Here is a 19,266-nt window from a genome sequence, read left to right as displayed (position 1 = left end):
ATGGTTCACATCGGTCCATAACCAGATATAGCTGCCATATAAATCGATCTTGGGTCTTGACTTCTTGAGCGTCTAGAGAGCACAATTCTTATCCGATTTGAATGAATTTTTGCACCAAGTATTTCGTTATGATATTCAACAACTGTGCCAAGTATGGTTGAAATCGGTCCATAACCTGATATACCTCTCATATAAACAGATCTGGGGATTTGACTTCTTGAGCTTCTAGAGGGCGCAATTCCTATCCGATTTGGCTGAATTTTTGCATGACGTATTTTATTTTTACTTTCAACAACTGTGTCAAATAAGGTTCAAATCGGTTCATAACCTGATATAGCTGCCATATAAACCGATCTGGGATTTTGACTTCTTGACCCCTAGAAGTCGCAATTATTATCCGATATGCCTGAAATTTTGTACGACGGATCCTCTCATGACCATCAACAAACGTGTTTATTATGGTCTGAATCGGTCTATAGCCCGATACAGATCCCATATAAATCGTTCTCTCTATTTTATTTCGTGAGCCCCAATGGGCGCAATTCTTATACGAATTGGCTGAAATTTTACACAGGTCTCCAACATATAATTTAATTGTGGTCCGAACCGGACCATATCTTGATATCGTTTTAATAGCAGAGCAACTCTTTTCTTATATCCGTTTTTGCCTAAGAAGAGATGCCGGGAAAAGAAGTCGACAAATGCGATCCATGGTGGAGGGTATATAAGATTCGTCCCGGCCGAACTTAGCACGCTTTTACTTGTTTACTATAGAAACCATCAAATGCCACAAGCCACAAAAATGGATTCCAGAAATCTCACTCCAAAGAAATTTGCGAAAAATTTTTTTGGATATTTTTGGATGTTAAAAATTGGCGAATTTCGACAAGCCAATTTCCACCGAAACAGGGCCTTATATCACAGGATAAACTGTTTTTATACCCTCCACCATAGGATGGGGGGTATACTAATTTCGTCATTCTCTTTGTAACTACTAGAAATATTCGTCTGAGACCCCATAAAGTATATATATTCTTGATCGTCGCGACATTTTATGTCGATCTAGCCATGTCCGTCCGTCTGTCCGTCCGTCTGTCTGTCGAAAGCACACTAACTTCCGAAGGAGTAAAGCTAGCGGCTTGAAATTTTGCACAAATACTTCTTATTAGTGTAGGTCGGTTGGTATTGTAAATGGGCCATATCGGTCCATTTTTTGATATAGCTGCCATATAAACCGATCTTGGGTCTTGACTTCTTGAGCCTCCGATTGGAATGAAATTTTGCACGACGTGTTTTGTTATGATATCCAACAACTGTGCCAAGTATGGTTCAAATCCGTGCATAAGCTGATATAGCTGCCATATAAACCGATCTTGGGTCTTGACTTCTTGAGCCCTTAGAGGGCGCAACTTTTATCCGATTGGAATGAAATTTTGCACGACGTGTTTTGTTATGATATCCAACAACTGTCAAAAAGGGTTCAAATCGGTTCATAACCAGATATTGCTGCCATATAAACCAATCTGAGATCTTGACTTCTTGAGCTTCTAGAGGTCGCAATTATTATTCGATTTGCCTGACATTTTGTACGCCGGATCCTCTCATGACCATCAACATACGTGTTTATTATGGTCTGAATCGGTTTATAGCCCGATACAGCTCCCATATAAATCAATCTCTCTATTTTACTTCTTGAGCCCCCAAAGGGCGCAATTCTTATTCGAATTGGCTGACATATAACACAGGTCTCCAACATATAATTTAATTGTGGTCCAAACCGTATCGTATCTTGATATCGCTCTATTAGCAGAGCAAATCTTTTCTTATATCCTTTTTGAAGAATTTTAGAGCAGATGCCGGGAAAAGAACTCGACAAATGCACTCTATGGTGGAGGGTATATAAGATTCGGCCCGGCCGAACTTAGCACGCTTTTACTTGTTGATATCTGAAGGGGGCGGACCCTCCCCTTTACCCTTATTTTCTGAAACACCAGATCTCGGAGATGGGTGGTGCGATTTAAGCAAAATTTTGTGTGCTCTCACATAGTACCCTACAAATAAAAATTAGGTATCCAAATTTCGAATGGGGTACCTAGGGGGGCTGCCCCACAATTGTCGGACCAAGTTCTAGGGGGACCACACCAAGCCCCAAAATACCCCTCGGATATATTTACCGACCATGGAAATATTGGACTCAAATGAAAGGTATTTGCGAGTAGAATACGAATCTGATATTCAAATGTGGGACCACGTTTCTGGGGAGGTGGACCCCATACCCAAAACACCCCCCAAACAGGACTTATTTATTGACCATGGGAATATGGGGCTTAAATAAAAGGTATTTGAATGTAGAATACCAATCTGATATTAAAATATGGGACAAAGTGTTTGAGGGGCCGCCTCTCACCAAAAACATCCCCAAAGGTGACATATTTACGACCATAGCAATATTGGGCTCAAATGAGAGGTCTTTGGGAGTAAAGCACGAATTTGATATCAATATTCGGGAAAAGTGTCTATGGGGCCACCACACCCCCACAAAACCGCCCAAATAGGAAGTATTTGCTGACTATAGTAATAGGAGGCTCAAATAAGAGGGTTTTTAGAGTACAACACTAAGCCGATATATATTTTCAAGGCCAACTCACTCAGTGGCCGCCTATCCCCCAAAACACCCCCCAAGCCGGTCAGGTTTGCCGACTGTGGAAATATGGGGCTCAAATTAAAGGTATTTGGGAGTAGACCACGTATTAGATATCAACATTAGGGGCCAATCCCACCACCATAGCAAACCCCCATTGGACGTATTTGCTCAACAAGACAATTTGGGTCTTAAAGAGAGTGGAACTAAATATTTATAGTTTTTAGGGACAAATAAGGAGTTTAAATGAGATTAGAAAACGAATTTGATATCCAATTTTGAGGCCAATGGCAATATGGGGTTCAAATAAATGATATATAGTTATATGAGAATTGTGCACGTTGCTGATATATTTTCAGAGATTAGTGCTTGGGGGACCACGCCAATCCCCAAAACACCCCTAAATCGGGCATAATTACCGACCATGTCAATATAGAGCTTACAAATTTCGGGACAAATTTTCTAGAGGTCTACCCCTTTCCCAAAATACCCCACAAACAGCAATTTGTTACTGACCATCGCTATATGGGGCTCAAATAAAGGTATTTTGGGAGTAGAATACGAATTTGATATCCAAATGTAGAACCATGTATTTAGGTCATCACCCCATCCCCAAAACACCCCCCAAAGGGTAGACATTTTTCGACCATGACAATATGTGGCTCAAATGAAAGGCATTTGAGATTAGAAAACAAATTTGAAAACCTATTTTGGGACCATGTGTTTGGGGGACGCCTCATCCTGTAAACTCCCCTAAACCAATGGCAATATGGGGTTTAAATAAATGGTATTTGAGAGAAGAGCACGATGCTGATATTTTTTCAAGGCCAAGTGTCTCACCTACGAAACCACCCCTACAGCAGACATCATGAGAATATCGGGCTGAAATAAAGTATTTTAAGAATGGAGTTCACCATACATCCAAACTTAAATTTGTAGACCAATAAAGATCATATGGGACTCAGATAGTGGCACTTATATTGTTAAACTGTTTGTCGAGCGATATACTATTTTCGTGGCATGTTAATTCACTAACAGCTCTTTAATTGTCAACAATTAATATTCCAAGGAAACTTTTGATCCATATAAAGTAAACGAAGGAGCAAAGGAGCGTGCCCGGGTCAGCTAGTAGTCTTCAAAGACTGATTTTTTTTTTTCCAAGGGCAGGTTAAGTTCGAAGATGGGCTATACCGCACTTTATCTTGATATAGGCCCCATAAAGACCGATCCGTCGATTTAAGGTCTTAGACCCATAAAAGCCAAATTTATTATCCGATTTTGCTGCAATTTAGGAGAGTGAGTTGTGTAAGGCCACTCGACATCCTCCCTTAATTTGGCCCCGATCGGTTCAGATTTGAATATAGCTGTCATATAGACCGATATCTCAATTTATAGTCTTGGCCCCATAATAGGCGCATTTATAATCTGATTTCGCTGAAATTAGACAGAGTGAATTATGATAGGCTTTTCGACACCCGTATTGTATATGGTTTAGATCGGTCTATTTTTTGATAAAGCTACCAAAAAGACCAAGACTTGCACTTAGTAGACCACCCCATGTCCGTGCTTAATTTGGTCCAAATCGGACCATATCTCAATATAGCTGATATGGGGGTGTACATAATGCATTATTCATCGGCTTATGACGAAAGGTAGTTTATATTTATACCAGAGGTGTTGGGTATCCAAAGTTCGGCCGGCAAAATTTAAGGTCCTTTTACTTGTTTTATAACCACCACCGTTGGATAGGGGGAACATGCATTCAGTCATTCCATTTGCAACACATCGAAATATCAATTTCCAATCATACAAAGTATATGTATTTCGGATCGTCGAAAAATTTAAATTGAAATTTGGCGTAGATACATCCTTTCGTTGAAATTAAAAATAGTGAGTTGTTTTAAGCCTCACGACATCCGACTTAAATATGGTTCAGATTATACTTTGTTTAGATTTAGCTGCCCGATCTGCCGATTAAGGGTCTTTAAACCCTAATGGCTGCATATATTACCCGGATTCGTTGAAATTTGAAACAGTGAGTTGTCGTAAGACTCCCGTCATCCGGCTCAAATATAAATCAGATCAGACTATACAGATATAGCTGTCATATAGACCGATTTTCTAATTTTGGGTCTTAATCCCATAAAAAGCGGATTTCTTGCCTGATTTCGCTGAAACTGTTACTTGTATATGAGTTCTTGGGACCTTAGATATAAATTTAGATATAACTATGGATACAGTAGATGAGTTATAATAAAATAGGATTATTATATTTTTGGTGGTGGGCATCCAAAGTTGGGCGCGGCCGAACTTAACACGTTTTTATATGTATCATTTGAGAAAAATATGTCCGATTTTTTTTTCATACAGTCTTGAACACGTCATCGGGTTAATGGCGACCCCCATTGCGCATACATCGATTTGGAGGATTTTTGAAATTCGTGTCCACTCTTTGTAGCATATTAATCGGTATGTTAGCAATGGTACCGGGAATGTTGTTCTTGAGGTTGGAGAGGGTGCAGGCCATTGGAGATTTCCGCTGCTCCGTAGACCTGAACATGATGGCAACTGACTGGAGGGAGAAACTAACTTGGGGACTCCCCCTCCAGATGCGTCCCATCTCGAACCCCTCCATTGCCTAACTCACCGCTCGGGAGTTTTATCATATAAGTTAGTTTTTCTGACGCACCCTGTATCTGCACCCTCTGTTCAACCTAAACTAACTTAAATGTCCCAAAACTTTTTTCCCTAAAAACTTTCCACTCTCTCAATGATGCGAAAATGATTATTAACAAACCTTTTTTTCTCTTATTGGTTTCCCAATTAAAATTTAGTGGCTGTATCCAATGTTTAACTACTTAGTTTCTCTTAAATATTGGCATAATTAGTGAACGCCATTGCAACCCAATGTTTCATTCATAATTTGACCATCGATAAATTAATCTCCTAGTTTTTAGGCAAACAAACCAATTCCAAAGTTCAGAAATTGGCTTAAAAATCCCATACTATAGTTGTGAATAGGAAAACACCAAATGTCTACCTACATCATTTGCTCTTTTTGGAATCGCCTCATCTTTCAATCAGAAAAACAAAGAAAGAACAAGGACATTTGCAACTTTTGTCACAGACATGACATTTTGACCAAACGGGTAAACAAATGCTGGATTCTCCGTTTGCAAAATGGGTCATTCGATTGGCAAAGTCACACAGGATATATTGGCAAGTTCGTCGAAGTTGAAGTGGGTCTGCTAAGGCAACCTTTAGCCATTCATCACACACAGCTGTGAATCATTTGCAAAATAGGCTTTGACAAATGTTACCGTACGTACTAATCTATGTCAGCAAAGTAAGGAAAAAGTATCTCTCGGACATACACACTCAAGCAGTCACTGGCATAAATATATACCGGTATTTCTAAGTAGTGTCTTCTTTAGTTGCAATTGTCACGAAGCATGTTATTCAAGACTTTTGGGTCAATTCGTGCTGTGCTGTGCTTTACGGCTTAAAAAGGCGCATTAAAGACATTCAAAGTTTTAGTTTTTTTGCCATGACATTCGTAACTAGTTCAAAATCCACTTGAACACAAAAACCACTTATTAGGTCAAAAAAAAAAAAATATATGTATAACTACCACTATCACAGTCGTATTTATATCCTTGGTAATACCAACGTCGTACACACTTAGTATTACAGCATTGGGGATACTTGTGAATGTATATTTTATGAATCCCCAATTTGTCTCTGTTGTATAATTTTGCCATGAATATTAGAATTTCTGACTCTATGGCAATGTATACATGTGGCTGAGGTACTAATGTATAAAGTGAATACTAAACTTACCATAGGGTCTGAAACACAATGACGAAGGCATGAGGGTTGGATTAATAAGGACAAATAATTGAAATTTAACAAGTACAAACTTGAGTCAGGCAAAGCTTACATGTTATTTAGTACCCTAAACCGTAGTAATTGTAAATATAACAGAAGTTGAAGAAGTCAGTTCAAAACAAGTTAAGCCGATATGAGACGTATATCAAGTTAACAGACACCGGTACTTAGATGGAAACACAATACCTGACTGAAGATCTGTCTATATGAAAGCTATAACTAATTATTATCTGATCTGATGACGGGAGGCTTAATTCAAGTCACTGTGTCCAATTCCAGCGAAATCGGTTAATAAATAAAGCTTCTATGGGCCTTTGATCCTTAACCGGAAGATAGGTCTATATGGCAGCCAGGGACGTAGTCAGGAGTGCGTGGGTTGAGGGGGGTGTGCCCAACCCACATTTTTTAAAAATGGAAAATTGCTAAAAATTCTTCTGTTACTGCCAAATTGGTAGAGATACCTCGAACTTTTTTGAAACTTCTGGTCGCTACTGGGTGCAAGAACTGGTCCATAGACGGTGACATTAAGTTAAAGTCAGAGCTGGATTTTGTAGTGCTTGCCAACATACTATTTAGAGGAAGATCCTAATCTTTCAAAGTCTTCGAAATTTAGATGTCTTTGGGAATATCTCAGTTTTATAGTGATAGTTTTGGCGAGTCAGCTTCAGTGTGTTGATGAAATTTTTACTTTAGAGCTCATTTTAATTTGTTCTCAAACTAGTTTTATGATTTCAAGGTTATTGTTTGTGTCGGTCAATTGATTTTAAATGACTTTTATTGCCAAAAAACTGTATGAAAACAAATTAAAACGAGTAATAAGGCATTAAGTTCGTATTTCAAATTTCAACAGAATCGGGTATTAAACAAAAGCTTTTATGAGCTTCAGATCCTTAATCGGCATATATATGATAGCTATACCTAAATACAGTCCGATTCGAACCATATTTGGGACGGATGTCGGGTGACCTAAACCCGACATCCGACATCAGCAATATCGGAAAAAAATAAAGCTTTTATGCGCCTCAGACCCTTTATCGGGAAATGGGTGTATATAGTAGCTACATCCAAATATAGTCCGATTTGACCCGTTCAAGAACTTAACCAGCTTGCATCAGATAGACGAATCGGTGCCAAATTTCAAATCAATATCTCTAGAGTGACTTCAACCAACGGACGGACAGACACACGGACATCGTTAAATCGTCTTAGAATTTTACGACCACCCGAAATATATATACTTTGTAGGGTCGGAAATTGATTTTTCGATGTGTTGCAAACGGAATGACTAAATGAATATACCCCCTTTCCTATGGTGGTGAGTATAAAACGATCTTGAAAAGTATACATTCAGTGGGGATTATAAACATACACTGAAACACACATTTATATTTGTATTTTATTTTATACCCACCACCATTGGATCAATCATTCTGTTTGTAGCACCTCGAAATATTCATCTGAGACCTCATAAAGTACATATATTCTTGACCGTCTTGACGATCTGAGTCGATCTAGCCATGTTCGAGCGTTCTTGAGCTCCTGAAAGACGAAATTTTTTTCCGATTTGGCTGAAATTTGACATATAGTATTTTGTTATGATTTTCAACAACTGTGTCTAGGACGGTACGAATCAGTCAATAACCTGATATAGATCCCATATAAACCAATCTCTCGATTTGACTTCTTACGCCCTTACAAACAGCAATTTCTTCCGATTTGGCCGAAATTTTGGAAGTAGTGGTATCTTCCAACAAATGGGCCAAATACGGTCCAAATCGGTCTATAACCTGATATATCTCCTATATAAACGGATCTTTCGATTTGATTTCTTGAGCCTTTACAAGCCGCAATTTTTGTCCGATTTGGCAAAAAATGTTCACGTGTTTTTCCATTATGACTTTCAACAACTGTGCCATGTACGGTCCGAATCGGTCTATAACCTGATATAGCTACCATGTAAACCGATCTCCTGATTTGACTACTTAATTCCTTACAAGCCGCTATTTTTGTTCGATTTGCTGAAACTTGGCATGCGGTGTTATGTTGCGACTTCTAACCACTGTGCCAAATACGGTCCAAATCAGTCTATAACCTGATATAGCTCTCATGTAAACCGGTCTCTCGATCACCCTAGTTCGGTTCCTAGATGCTTTAACTGTTGCTGGTTTAATAGAAATTTGTTATGTAGAATAAAATTGTGCCCTTCAACTCAACTTATTTTGTATAATTTTTTAGGAGAACTCATGGTGGTGGATTCCCAAGAGATCGGTTTATATGGGAGCTGTATCAAGCTATAGATCGATTCAGACCATATTGTATACGTATGTTGAAGGTCACGGGAGAAGCCGTTGTAAAAAATTACAGCCAAATCGGGTAAGAATTGCGCCCTCTAGTGGCTCAAGAAGTCAAGACCCCAGATCGGTTTATATGGCAGTTGTATCAGGTTATGAACCGATGAAAATACTTAGCACAGTTTTTGCAAGTGATACCAAAACACCATTTGCAAAATTTCAGTGAAATCGGATGAGAATTGCGCCCTCTAGAGGCTAAAGAAGTCAAGACCCAAGATCGGTTTATATGACAGCTATATCAAAACCTGGACCGATTTGGCCCATTTACAATCTCACCCGACCTACTCTACTAAAAAGTATTTGAGCAAAATTTCAAGCGCCTAGCTATACTCCTTCGAAAGTTAACGTGCTTCGACAGACAGACGGACGGACATGACTAAATCGACTAAAAACTACATGACGATCAAAAATATATATACTTTATGGGGTCTAGACGCATATTTCGAGGTGTTGCAATCAGAATGACGAAATTAGTATACCCCCATCCTATGGCGGAGGGTATAAAAACGCAACGTCAAGTCGGCATAGAAAAATTACCATAGAATCTATAAGGAAATACCGACCAAAAATTATGAAAGAGTGTATCAAAAACCCTTTATGACCAAATGTCACCATCGATGGGTCAGTTTCTGGACCCAGCATAAAAAAATTTAAATTATCTTTATCGATTTCACAGTTGCAGAAAGATTTTGAGAATTTTTCCATTAGGAAAAAAAGTGTACAGATGTATAGGCAGACGGATGTACCTAAAACGATTCAGTGGCCCTATCCCTTCTCTGTTGGGTGTTGAATCATAAAACCCAGTACCAAACTCTTGATGTAGGGTATAATTAAAATGAAACGAAGTTCAATGATCCGGACTTAGCATAATTGCACACTTCGGATAATTGAAACGAATTCCCCGTATTTTTCTACTTCAGTTAAGCGGATTCGAATGTACTCGAATTGTCAAAACGTAGATGTCATTTCCATCAATGGGGAGGGGAAGCATTAAAACATGCTTCCCTCCAAAGTTGTAATGCTATTTTCATGAGTCATTTATGAATTATTGAATATTCCCTTCCCAAAGGAGGGTATACAGGATTCGTTTCAACCACTCTGATGCCATTTATTCGACTTTACAATGATAATAACTAGGAAGATTCTCTTCTTCTTCAACAAATAAAATCTGCATTCATTTTTATTATATTCTTCGCCAAATTATTCCTACTGTTATGTTTATATTGTGTATGTGTGTGTTTAATTTGCTATTCTTTTTCATATTTTTTTTTTCTTTCATTTACAGACGTTTCTTGTCGATCCCACAGTTGGAATTAAAGAAAAATGAGCCTATTACCACAAAGCATTGACAATAACTGGCTAAAAAAATATGTGCTAAGTAATACTTGAGGATGACATTTGGTTTATAGAACTTCTGCTCTTCATCTCTCATTCCTTCGTTCGTTTTCTCTTTTCACAGACACAAACACAGAAGCGGCCAAACAACCGCACCGAGTTACCAGCTAGAAAGTTTGCAAATGCTTACACAATATCCATAGAATACGCTTAGCATAATAGCGCTGCGCCATGAATTTATATTTAAGGATATTACTAATGAGCTTACTGCCCTCCTGGAGCCAGACGCATGGAATCACTGCCCCCCAAAAAAATCATGATGGGAAGATGACTGAGACTGCCCCAACCATATACAACCAAATGGTGGCGGAGAAACGCACCGATGAGAACGGCAATGTCAAGGAGCCGATGGCCACTTGGTCTGTGGCTTTGGCAGATTTCGAGGACCACTTGAAGCCCACATTGCAATTGTACGAATTGGATGACACAGAATTGAATCGCCTCAATGCTTCATACCTTGCTTCGGTCATCAAGCGGTTTAACTTAACACTTGGCAACAAGTCGTACGAGTTTGAAGATGACAACGCTTGTGCCACACGTCAGACCACCTTTGTCAAATTATTAACGATGATTCTGTATGCAGTAGTTTGTATTGTAGGATTGTTCGGCAACACTTTGGTGATTTATGTGGTCTTGAGGTTTTCCAAAATGCAGACAGTGACCAACATTTACATTCTCAATTTGGCCATTGCGGACGAGTGCTTCCTCATTGGAATTCCTTTTCTACTATATACCATGCACAATGGCAGCTGGCAGTTTGGGGAGTATGCCTGCAAGGCGTACATGGTGAGTACGTCCATCACCCAGTTCACCTCCTCGATATTCCTGCTAATCATGTCGGCGGACCGCTACATAGCCGTCTGCCATCCTATATCGTCGCCCCGCTACAGGACACCCACCGTCTCGAAGATGGTCTCGGGCATTGCTTGGCTGACATCGGCTATGCTCATGCTGCCAGTGATGCTGTTCGCTAGTACCGTGACATTTGGCGAGCACACCTCCTGCAACATCAAATGGCCAGAGGCACAGAATAACCAATCGGGTACCACATTTATACTGTACTCATTGGCCTTGGGCTTCGCCACCCCGCTGACCTTCATTTTGGGCTTCTACTGCTTGGTCATACGGAAATTGCACACAGTGGGCCCCAAGCACAAGTCCAAAGAGAAGAAGCGGTCCCATCGTAAGGTGACGAAACTAGTACTGACAGTGATTACAGTATATATTCTATGTTGGCTACCCTATTGGATATCCCAGGTGGCCTTGATCACTTCGTCACCAAGCAAGTGCGCGTCACGTCTTGAGATCACCATTTTTCTGCTGGCCAGCTGCTTGGTCTACTCCAACTCGGCCATGAATCCCATACTATATGCTTTCCTCAGTGACAATTTCAAGAAGTCCTTCCTGAAAGCCTGCACTTGTGCTGCCCGTAAGGATGTCAACGCCCAGCTGCAAATGGAGAACAGCATGTTTCCGCGCTTCAACAAATCGCGGACGGCGGAAAAACTTCTCACACCCAATAAAGCCAAGCAGGGAGCAGGGTCATTTCTTTGTAAAAACACTCGCCAGAGAATGCCCATAACCTCCACCACCGCCACCACCACTACGGGCAACACCAATGTCACGGTGCTGGAGGCCAATAGTTCTGTGGCTCCAAGTGCGCCCCAACAGAACAATCATTTCCTTGCACCGCCACTACCATCCATAGCCGCCCCCATGGGTTCGTCCTGCAATTCGAATAATTCCAATCTTCTAATGCTTCCCGCCAGCAGCGTGTGTACGGAGAATTCCAATGTGGAGGACAACAACTCTGATTGCTCGGAGCCGGAGGAGATTGCGACTGCCGTAAGACCCCCTGTTTTGCATACCGATTTATAAGAAAGGAGGCATGGAAAACGGGTGCGTAAATGCATTGTCTTGCTGCAATCGAATCGAGTGTATCAAAAACTCAGTTATTCCCTGGGTTTAGATAGTGTCAAGGAAATTGAGGAACAGAATACCCAATGAGATGAAGAATTTTCTAAATTATCTGAGAATTATCGTTGATCATTTTTGTAAAACCAAAGCTTAGAAACATTGATATTACTTAGCTATACAATAACAGGGAACATTGTGAAAGGATATGTTTGATGAAAGGATATTATTTTTTTTGAAAATTGGGGAATTGAAAATGTAGTCCAAAATTGCAAAAAGGAAATTTGTTACTTTTATCTGCCGTGCAATTGTTCAGATCATTTTTTTATTTTAAATCATAAATACAAATTTCTTAGATGACTTTATGTTTACAAATTATAGAAAAAAGTCCTTAAAATCATATTGAATCCATAGGTCACTGGTTCATATCCGGTTCGAAGCACCATGTACAATTCCCAGAAGAACTTCTGTAAGTAGTGGACTGTATAGGGTTGAATGTGTCTCCCAGAAATGTATAGATGTGAAGCAAAACAAAAGATAAAAAGGCACGTTCAGTTTTCGGTATTCAGTTGGTGGTTTCATTGCTGCTCCTAACCGCTCAAAGATTACTGCACAAGTAAGGTTGGCGGATCTAAAACGTATATAAAAGGATCATGGTAATAATATCAATTGAATGAAAGCTATTAGCCTTATAACAAGGAATGGATAAATGGTTGTCCACTTCTATCAATAGATTATGAGTTTGTGGGAAAAGTATCTTGTAATTCATTTAAAATTCAGAAGGCAAATTTTAATTCAATGATTAATATAGTTGTTTGTTGAACTCGCTTCAAGAACTTCCTTTGTCTGGTATCCTATGGAGAATGAATTCGAAACCAAGCTAGTAGTCTTATAAATGTTTGAATTATAGTCTAAAAACCAAAAAAAAAAAAAAACGAAAAAAAAACAAACAAGTAAAAATGTGGTTAGTTTGGCCGGGCCGAATGTTGGGAACCCACCACTTTGGATCCTGCGAAATTTTTGCAACCCTAGAGACGAAGCCTATTGATACTTGAAAATATGGGCTTAGATTTGGATATAGCTCCCATATAGGTACATGTATATGTTCGCCCAATGTGGATTAGTATTGATATAATGTGGTAATTTGTTAAACGATTCTCACGAAATGTGCCAAAAAGGATTTTCTTAAGACTTTTAACATTTCTATTGAATTTCATAGAAATCATTTCAGATAAATATATAGCTCACTATATATATTTTCGTTTGATTTTGACTAATATTGCAAAAATTTGGTCGGTTGTTAACCGATTCATGCAAAAATTTAGTGCTGTGCCATTTTTAGTTGACTTTCTGCTGTTACAGCAAACATTTTAGCTGTTTTTACCAACAAATTTCTATAAATGTTGCTCCCATATATATACACTCGGAAGATTTTAGCTAATATAGCAAAAATTATGTGATTTGTTAACCGATCCTCACAGAATTTGGCACGAACGTTTCTCTTATGACTCTTCTCATTCACTGGTGAATCTCATAAAATTGGTTTAGATATAGGTACCATGCATATCATCTCATCTCCATTTTCACTTTAAGGGCCTTTGCAAAAGTATTCATCAACAGTTCTTCTCAAAATTTTGCCCAGCGATTTCCTCTATGACCTCCACAATTTGTACAGATTTTAATCGAAACCTTCATTTCACATTAAAGAGATTTTAATTTCGATGACTTACCCTGCATATCCAATGTTATATAGGTAGGCTCTGTACGTCTTTAGTCCGTCCTTGGTTTTGTTGTTATTTTGGGTCATTAAAAAAAATTAAAGTTACCTCGAGATAATCTTAAATTTAGCTTTCGTTAAACCGTTATCAAAAAGGATTCGTCTTTGAGTCTAAATAAGCAAAAAGTGTTAAGTTCGGTCGGGCAAAACCTTGTATACCCTTCACATTGGATCGTGTTTGTCAAGTTTTTGCACGGTTTCTCTTTATAAGCAAAAACTAGAAAGGATCAAGAAACAAATTCCATGGATATAAATTTTATTTGGAATTGCTTCCGTTATATGTTTCAGAACTATAACCGGATGATCATTTTATATGCACCGAAAGAAAAATTGATACCGTATGTTGTCAACGGTATTGAAAGTAAAGCAACACCGTGAATTAATACCAAAACAATACCGTATGTATTTATAATCCCTTACATCATCCATACCATAAGGTATTGTTTTGGTATTACTTTACTTTACTTTCAAAACCATTGGTATCAATTTTTCGTTCGGTGTGGCAGTAACAAAAAGAGACGGAGTCAGAATATATCTAGCATGGGGGATGAAGATCTTATTATGCAAAATTCCCGAAAAATCGGATAAGAGTCACGCCCTCTAGGGGCTCAAGATGTACATTTGGCAGATTGGATTATATAGAAGCTATATAAGATTATTGAGCGATTCAGGTTATACTTGACAAGAACGTCGAAGATAATACATAAAACCGATATGCAACATTTCAGCTAAATCGGAAAAGAACTACGTCCTCTGGGGGCTCAAAAAGTCAAATCGGGAGATCGTTTTATATGGGCGCTGTATCTAAACTTAAATCGACTAAGTCCATTTATAATCTCCAACCATATACATCGATAAGAAGTATTATTATTAAATTTCAAGCATTTGGTTTATTCGTTAAGCAGCTGGATGCAGGAGCAGATGGATGGAAAGACATGGCTAGATCGACTTAGTATATCATGACAATCAAGAATATATGTGTATCTATAGGGTTGCAGATATGTATTTCTAGGTGATACAAACGAAAGGACTTGGTTAATGTACCTCTTTTCGATGGTAGCGGGTTAAAAAACTAGCTTTGTATGAGTTTGAGACTGTAAATCGGGAGATCGGCATATTTGCCGTGCCGAGTTAGAATATAGCGATCTTGCAATTTAATAGTTTGAGCTCAGAAATGCACTATCCATTTTCGCCGTTACAGTGAGTTGCATAGACCCTTCAACATCAGAGTATGGACCAGATCTGTATGCTGATACCACATGCCATATTATTGCATTATAACAGCGAATTAGACGAACATATAAATGTGAGCTACATCCAAACCTGAACTAATTTTGACCTTAATCCAGACATGTTGTGTTTGTAGCAAAGAAAATAGTTTTGCAAAATTTTGAAAAGGTCGATTGATAAATTCGCTTACAAATGTTAAAAGCCATACGAGAAACTGTTGTGCCAAATTTTGTCATAATCGTTTAACAAATGACCCTTTTATTGCATTATTACTGCAAATCGGTTGCATGAAAAGTATATCCCAATCTGAAACGAATTTTTCCAATTTCAATAGGCTTCGTCTCTACGCAACAAAAAAATTTGTGTGTCAAATTTGAAGACGATCGGATGAAAATTGCGATCTGTACTTTACACACAAAATAACATGGACAGACGGACATGGCTAAATCGAATCAGAAATTGATTCTGAGTCGATCGGTATACTAATAACAAATTCACTAAGTTATAATACCCTGTAATACAGTGGGTATAATGAATATACCCTGGTCCTTCGGTGGTGGTGTAAGTGTAGGTCGGTTGGTATTGTAAATGGGTCAATTCGGTCCATGTTTTGATATAGCTGCCATATAAACCGATCACGGGTCTTGACTTCTTAAGCCTCTAGATGACGCATTTCTTGTCCGATTGGACCGAAAAATTGCACGTGGTGTTTTGGTATCACTTCCAACAACTGTGCTAAGTATGGTTTGATATAGCTGCCATATAAACCGATATTGGGTCTTGATTTCTTGTAGAGAGCGCAATTCTCATCCGATTTGACTGAAACTTTACATGAGATGTTTTGTTATGACTTCCAATAACTGTGCTAAGTATGGTGCAAATCGGTACATAACCTGCTATAGCTGTCATATAAACCTATCTGGGATGTTGACTTCTTGAGGATCTAGGGGGCGCAATTCTCATCCGATTTGGCAGAAATTTTGTACAACGGCTTCTCTCATGACCCTCATCATACGTGTCTAATATGGTCCGAATCGATCAATAGCTTAATAATGCTCCCATATAAACCCATCTCCCGATGCATCTTGAGCCGCTACACGGCGCAATTCTTATCGGAATGGACTGAAATTTTTCACAATTCATTGATGGTCAGAATCGGACTATAACTTGGTATAGCGCCAATAGCATAACAGTTCTTATTCAATATTCTTTGTTTGCCTTAAAAGAGATACTGCGTAAAGAACTCGACAAATGCGATCCATGGTTGAGGGCATATAAGATTCGGCCCGGCCGAACTCAGCACGCTTTAACTTTTTTCTGATTTTCCCGCCCAGGCGTTCAGCGCCATAGGCTGACATGCTGACCTCTGCGCTATGGTGGCTCTATACCCGAATTGAATTGCAAAAGATGATCTTCAATGAGTTTTTTTTTTTTTTTTTTTGGGTGGGAGCACTTGTTGATAAATGTGTATACTCTGCCTTTCGGATTATACTGTACGTACAACGACTGAAAATCCTATCACTCTTTTGTGCTCTGTGACAACAACTCAATGGAAATAAAAAAAAAAAACAAAAACTCCACAGGCGACAACTGCGGTGAAGAACAGCCTCTTGCCGTACATGAGCTACCGCTGCATCCCGAATAAACGACAGTTTGGTTACCGGTTACTAAATTTTTATTAATATATTCCAGGCTATTCCATATGTGTAGGCAATATGGAATCTTTCTTTCATCTTTATGATTATACTTCAAGAATGCTGTGAGCATAAAGTGACAGATTATTGCTGATTCAGCTCATATGTCAAGTATATGTCAATTTCTACAGTGCTTCCAAACAAAAGTTTTTTCTTATCTAAAGCATACATCAGAGTAATACTTCCATAGGAACAAAACAATTGTGTTTGAGGATAATCATATTAATCCATTTGGATAGCTTTAGCATAAAGTCCAAATGGGAGTAAAACGAAATCAATTAAATTTTCCTAGTGATTTTTACATTCCCCTTCTTTTTAAAAAACATACGAAAAATCGCTTGAAGGCGAACGGCACGTCATATGTTGACCCAAAAGATTTTTATTACTGATAACTTATTTAGCTAATGAAGTATATTTTTAATGTGTACATACAAATGATATGAGTAAATTAGGTATGTAATACAGAGTTAAGTAACTGATACTTGGTAAAAGCAACATTTTAATGTTGCTTATTTAAAATTAAGATACCATCTAAAAAAATTCTTTGAGAAATATAAAGAAATATACCGAAATACAACCACACACTCAACTAACCAAACAACCAACCAATTACATCCAAACATATGAGTTTTCATTACAAACTCTTTTACGTATGACTAAAAGTAAACTCTTGGTTCAAGCAATACAATTCAAATAAAAGCCTACTTTGTATTGCTTGCCAAAGTCAAATATCAGAGTATACTTTCAGGAGCTCCATGATGGTGTGCAAAATTTCATTGGTATTGTAAACTCAAATGTGACCAACGTTTTAAACGTTCTCCCTACCTAAAAAAATAAGAAAAACACAAACACTATAACTGTACGATTTTTTATGTAGAAACAAATCCAAAACATACTTCTATATTGAATTTAAAACAAATAAAGCAAACAGTTGCTAGTATTATTTATAGTTTTTCTACTACAAAAGAATATATATATAAATATATTTTAAATATGTTTACATATTATAAATGTTAAATGTTTTTAAAGAAAAATTTAATTTGTGTTAGTCTTTAAGAGAGGAACAATGAAAACACAAACACGTGAAATGAAACAAATAGAACACTTAATTCAATAAACAACAAAGAAAGCAAACAAAATTTAAAATACAGGAAATTTTTTCATTATTATACATATTATAAGAAGAAGAACAACAACAAGGACAGCTAGGTGAAGTTCAATTTAAAGAAATCTTAAACAAATAAAATTAATTATTATCTGAAAGAAAGAGATTGTCTTTACCAGCAAAACCCACTTGGACGTGTGTGGAGGTAAGTTGAAAAATCAATTCAAGTATACATAAGTTTCGGCGCATATTTCTAAGAACTACGAAAGCTCTAAAATTGAATTTGAATGTGGGTAAGTTGTGGGCTGAGTTTTTCGAAATTTATTAATAAACAAACCACTTAAAAAATATTTAAATATTTTTAAAATAGCAAAAACCATGTAGCACATGGAAGAAAATGTGGCTCAAAATTTTAGGTTTGTTCTTATTTGTAGGATATTTTCAATGAAAACGAGGCTAAATACCAAAATTTTTCAATAAAGATGCTATTTTTAAATTAAATTTCTTATTTACTAACGCATATGACCATCGGTATCAAATTTTGATCGCTGATTAATTCTTATTTTACTTTATATATAACTGTCCAATTATTATTTTTTGAAACTTAGCATCATAACCTTAAACAAGTAAAAAGGCATTAAGTTCAGCCGAGCCGAACTTTGCATACCCACTCTCAATAATAATACGGTAAGCTGTATCTAAATATAGTCCGACCTCCACCATATTCGGGAAGGCTAACACAACTCATTGTACCAAATTCATTGGTAAAAAAATGCACCTTTTATGGGCCTAAGAACTTAAATCGGGTGATGGGTATATGCAAATGGCAGCTATTTCCAGATATATACCGATCTGAAATATAAAGGGCACGATATCGTAGAGCTTGTCGTAAAATTCAACAATAATTGCGCATTTTAAAGTTTCAAGACTTTAAATCGGGAAACCGGTCTATATGGAAGCTATATCATGACCGACCTGGGCCATATTGAACGCGAATGTGGAAGAGCCTAATACACTGTGTAAAATTTGAACGAAATCGAGTAGTAAACGTGCTTTTATGGTCCCAATTACTTAAATCGAGAGATCGAAATACACAACACTCGGGACGAATGTCGAAGGCCCTAACGGAACATATTGTGCTAAATTTCAGCAAAACCGATTAATAAACTCACCTTTTATGGGCTTAAAACCTGACCGTCCGGTTTATATATGTGCCAGCTACATCCAAAGCCAGACCGAACTTAACCTGACTATGAACAAACAAGTAAAAA

The 19,266-nt window shown here is 37.9% G+C and overlaps 1 protein-coding gene across 2 annotated transcripts in view; it reads left to right on the top strand.

The window, feature by feature from the left end:
* Positions 1 to 18,125, top strand: part of LOC106092582 (somatostatin receptor type 5) — a 142,445-nt gene extending 124,320 nt beyond the window's left edge. Inside the window, exons 2-3 of one of the 2 annotated variants that reach the window (XM_013259470.2) lie at positions 10,166 to 10,258; positions 10,340 to 18,125. In XM_013259470.2, coding sequence (XP_013114924.2) covers positions 10,447 to 12,153 — 1,707 coding nt within the window. In that variant the 5' untranslated portion in view covers positions 10,166 to 10,258; positions 10,340 to 10,446 and the 3' untranslated portion in view covers positions 12,154 to 18,125. Of the gene's footprint in view, positions 1 to 10,165 lie in introns of both variants that reach the window. The other variant, XM_059370908.1, reaches the window with a different exon arrangement.
* Positions 18,126 to 19,266: the final 1,141 nt, after the last annotated feature.

Source organism: Stomoxys calcitrans, chromosome 1, assembly GCF_963082655.1.
Source record: "Stomoxys calcitrans chromosome 1, idStoCalc2.1, whole genome shotgun sequence".
Lineage (NCBI taxonomy): Eukaryota > Metazoa > Arthropoda > Insecta > Diptera > Muscidae > Stomoxys > Stomoxys calcitrans.
This window is presented reverse-complemented; position numbering and strand designations above follow the sequence as displayed.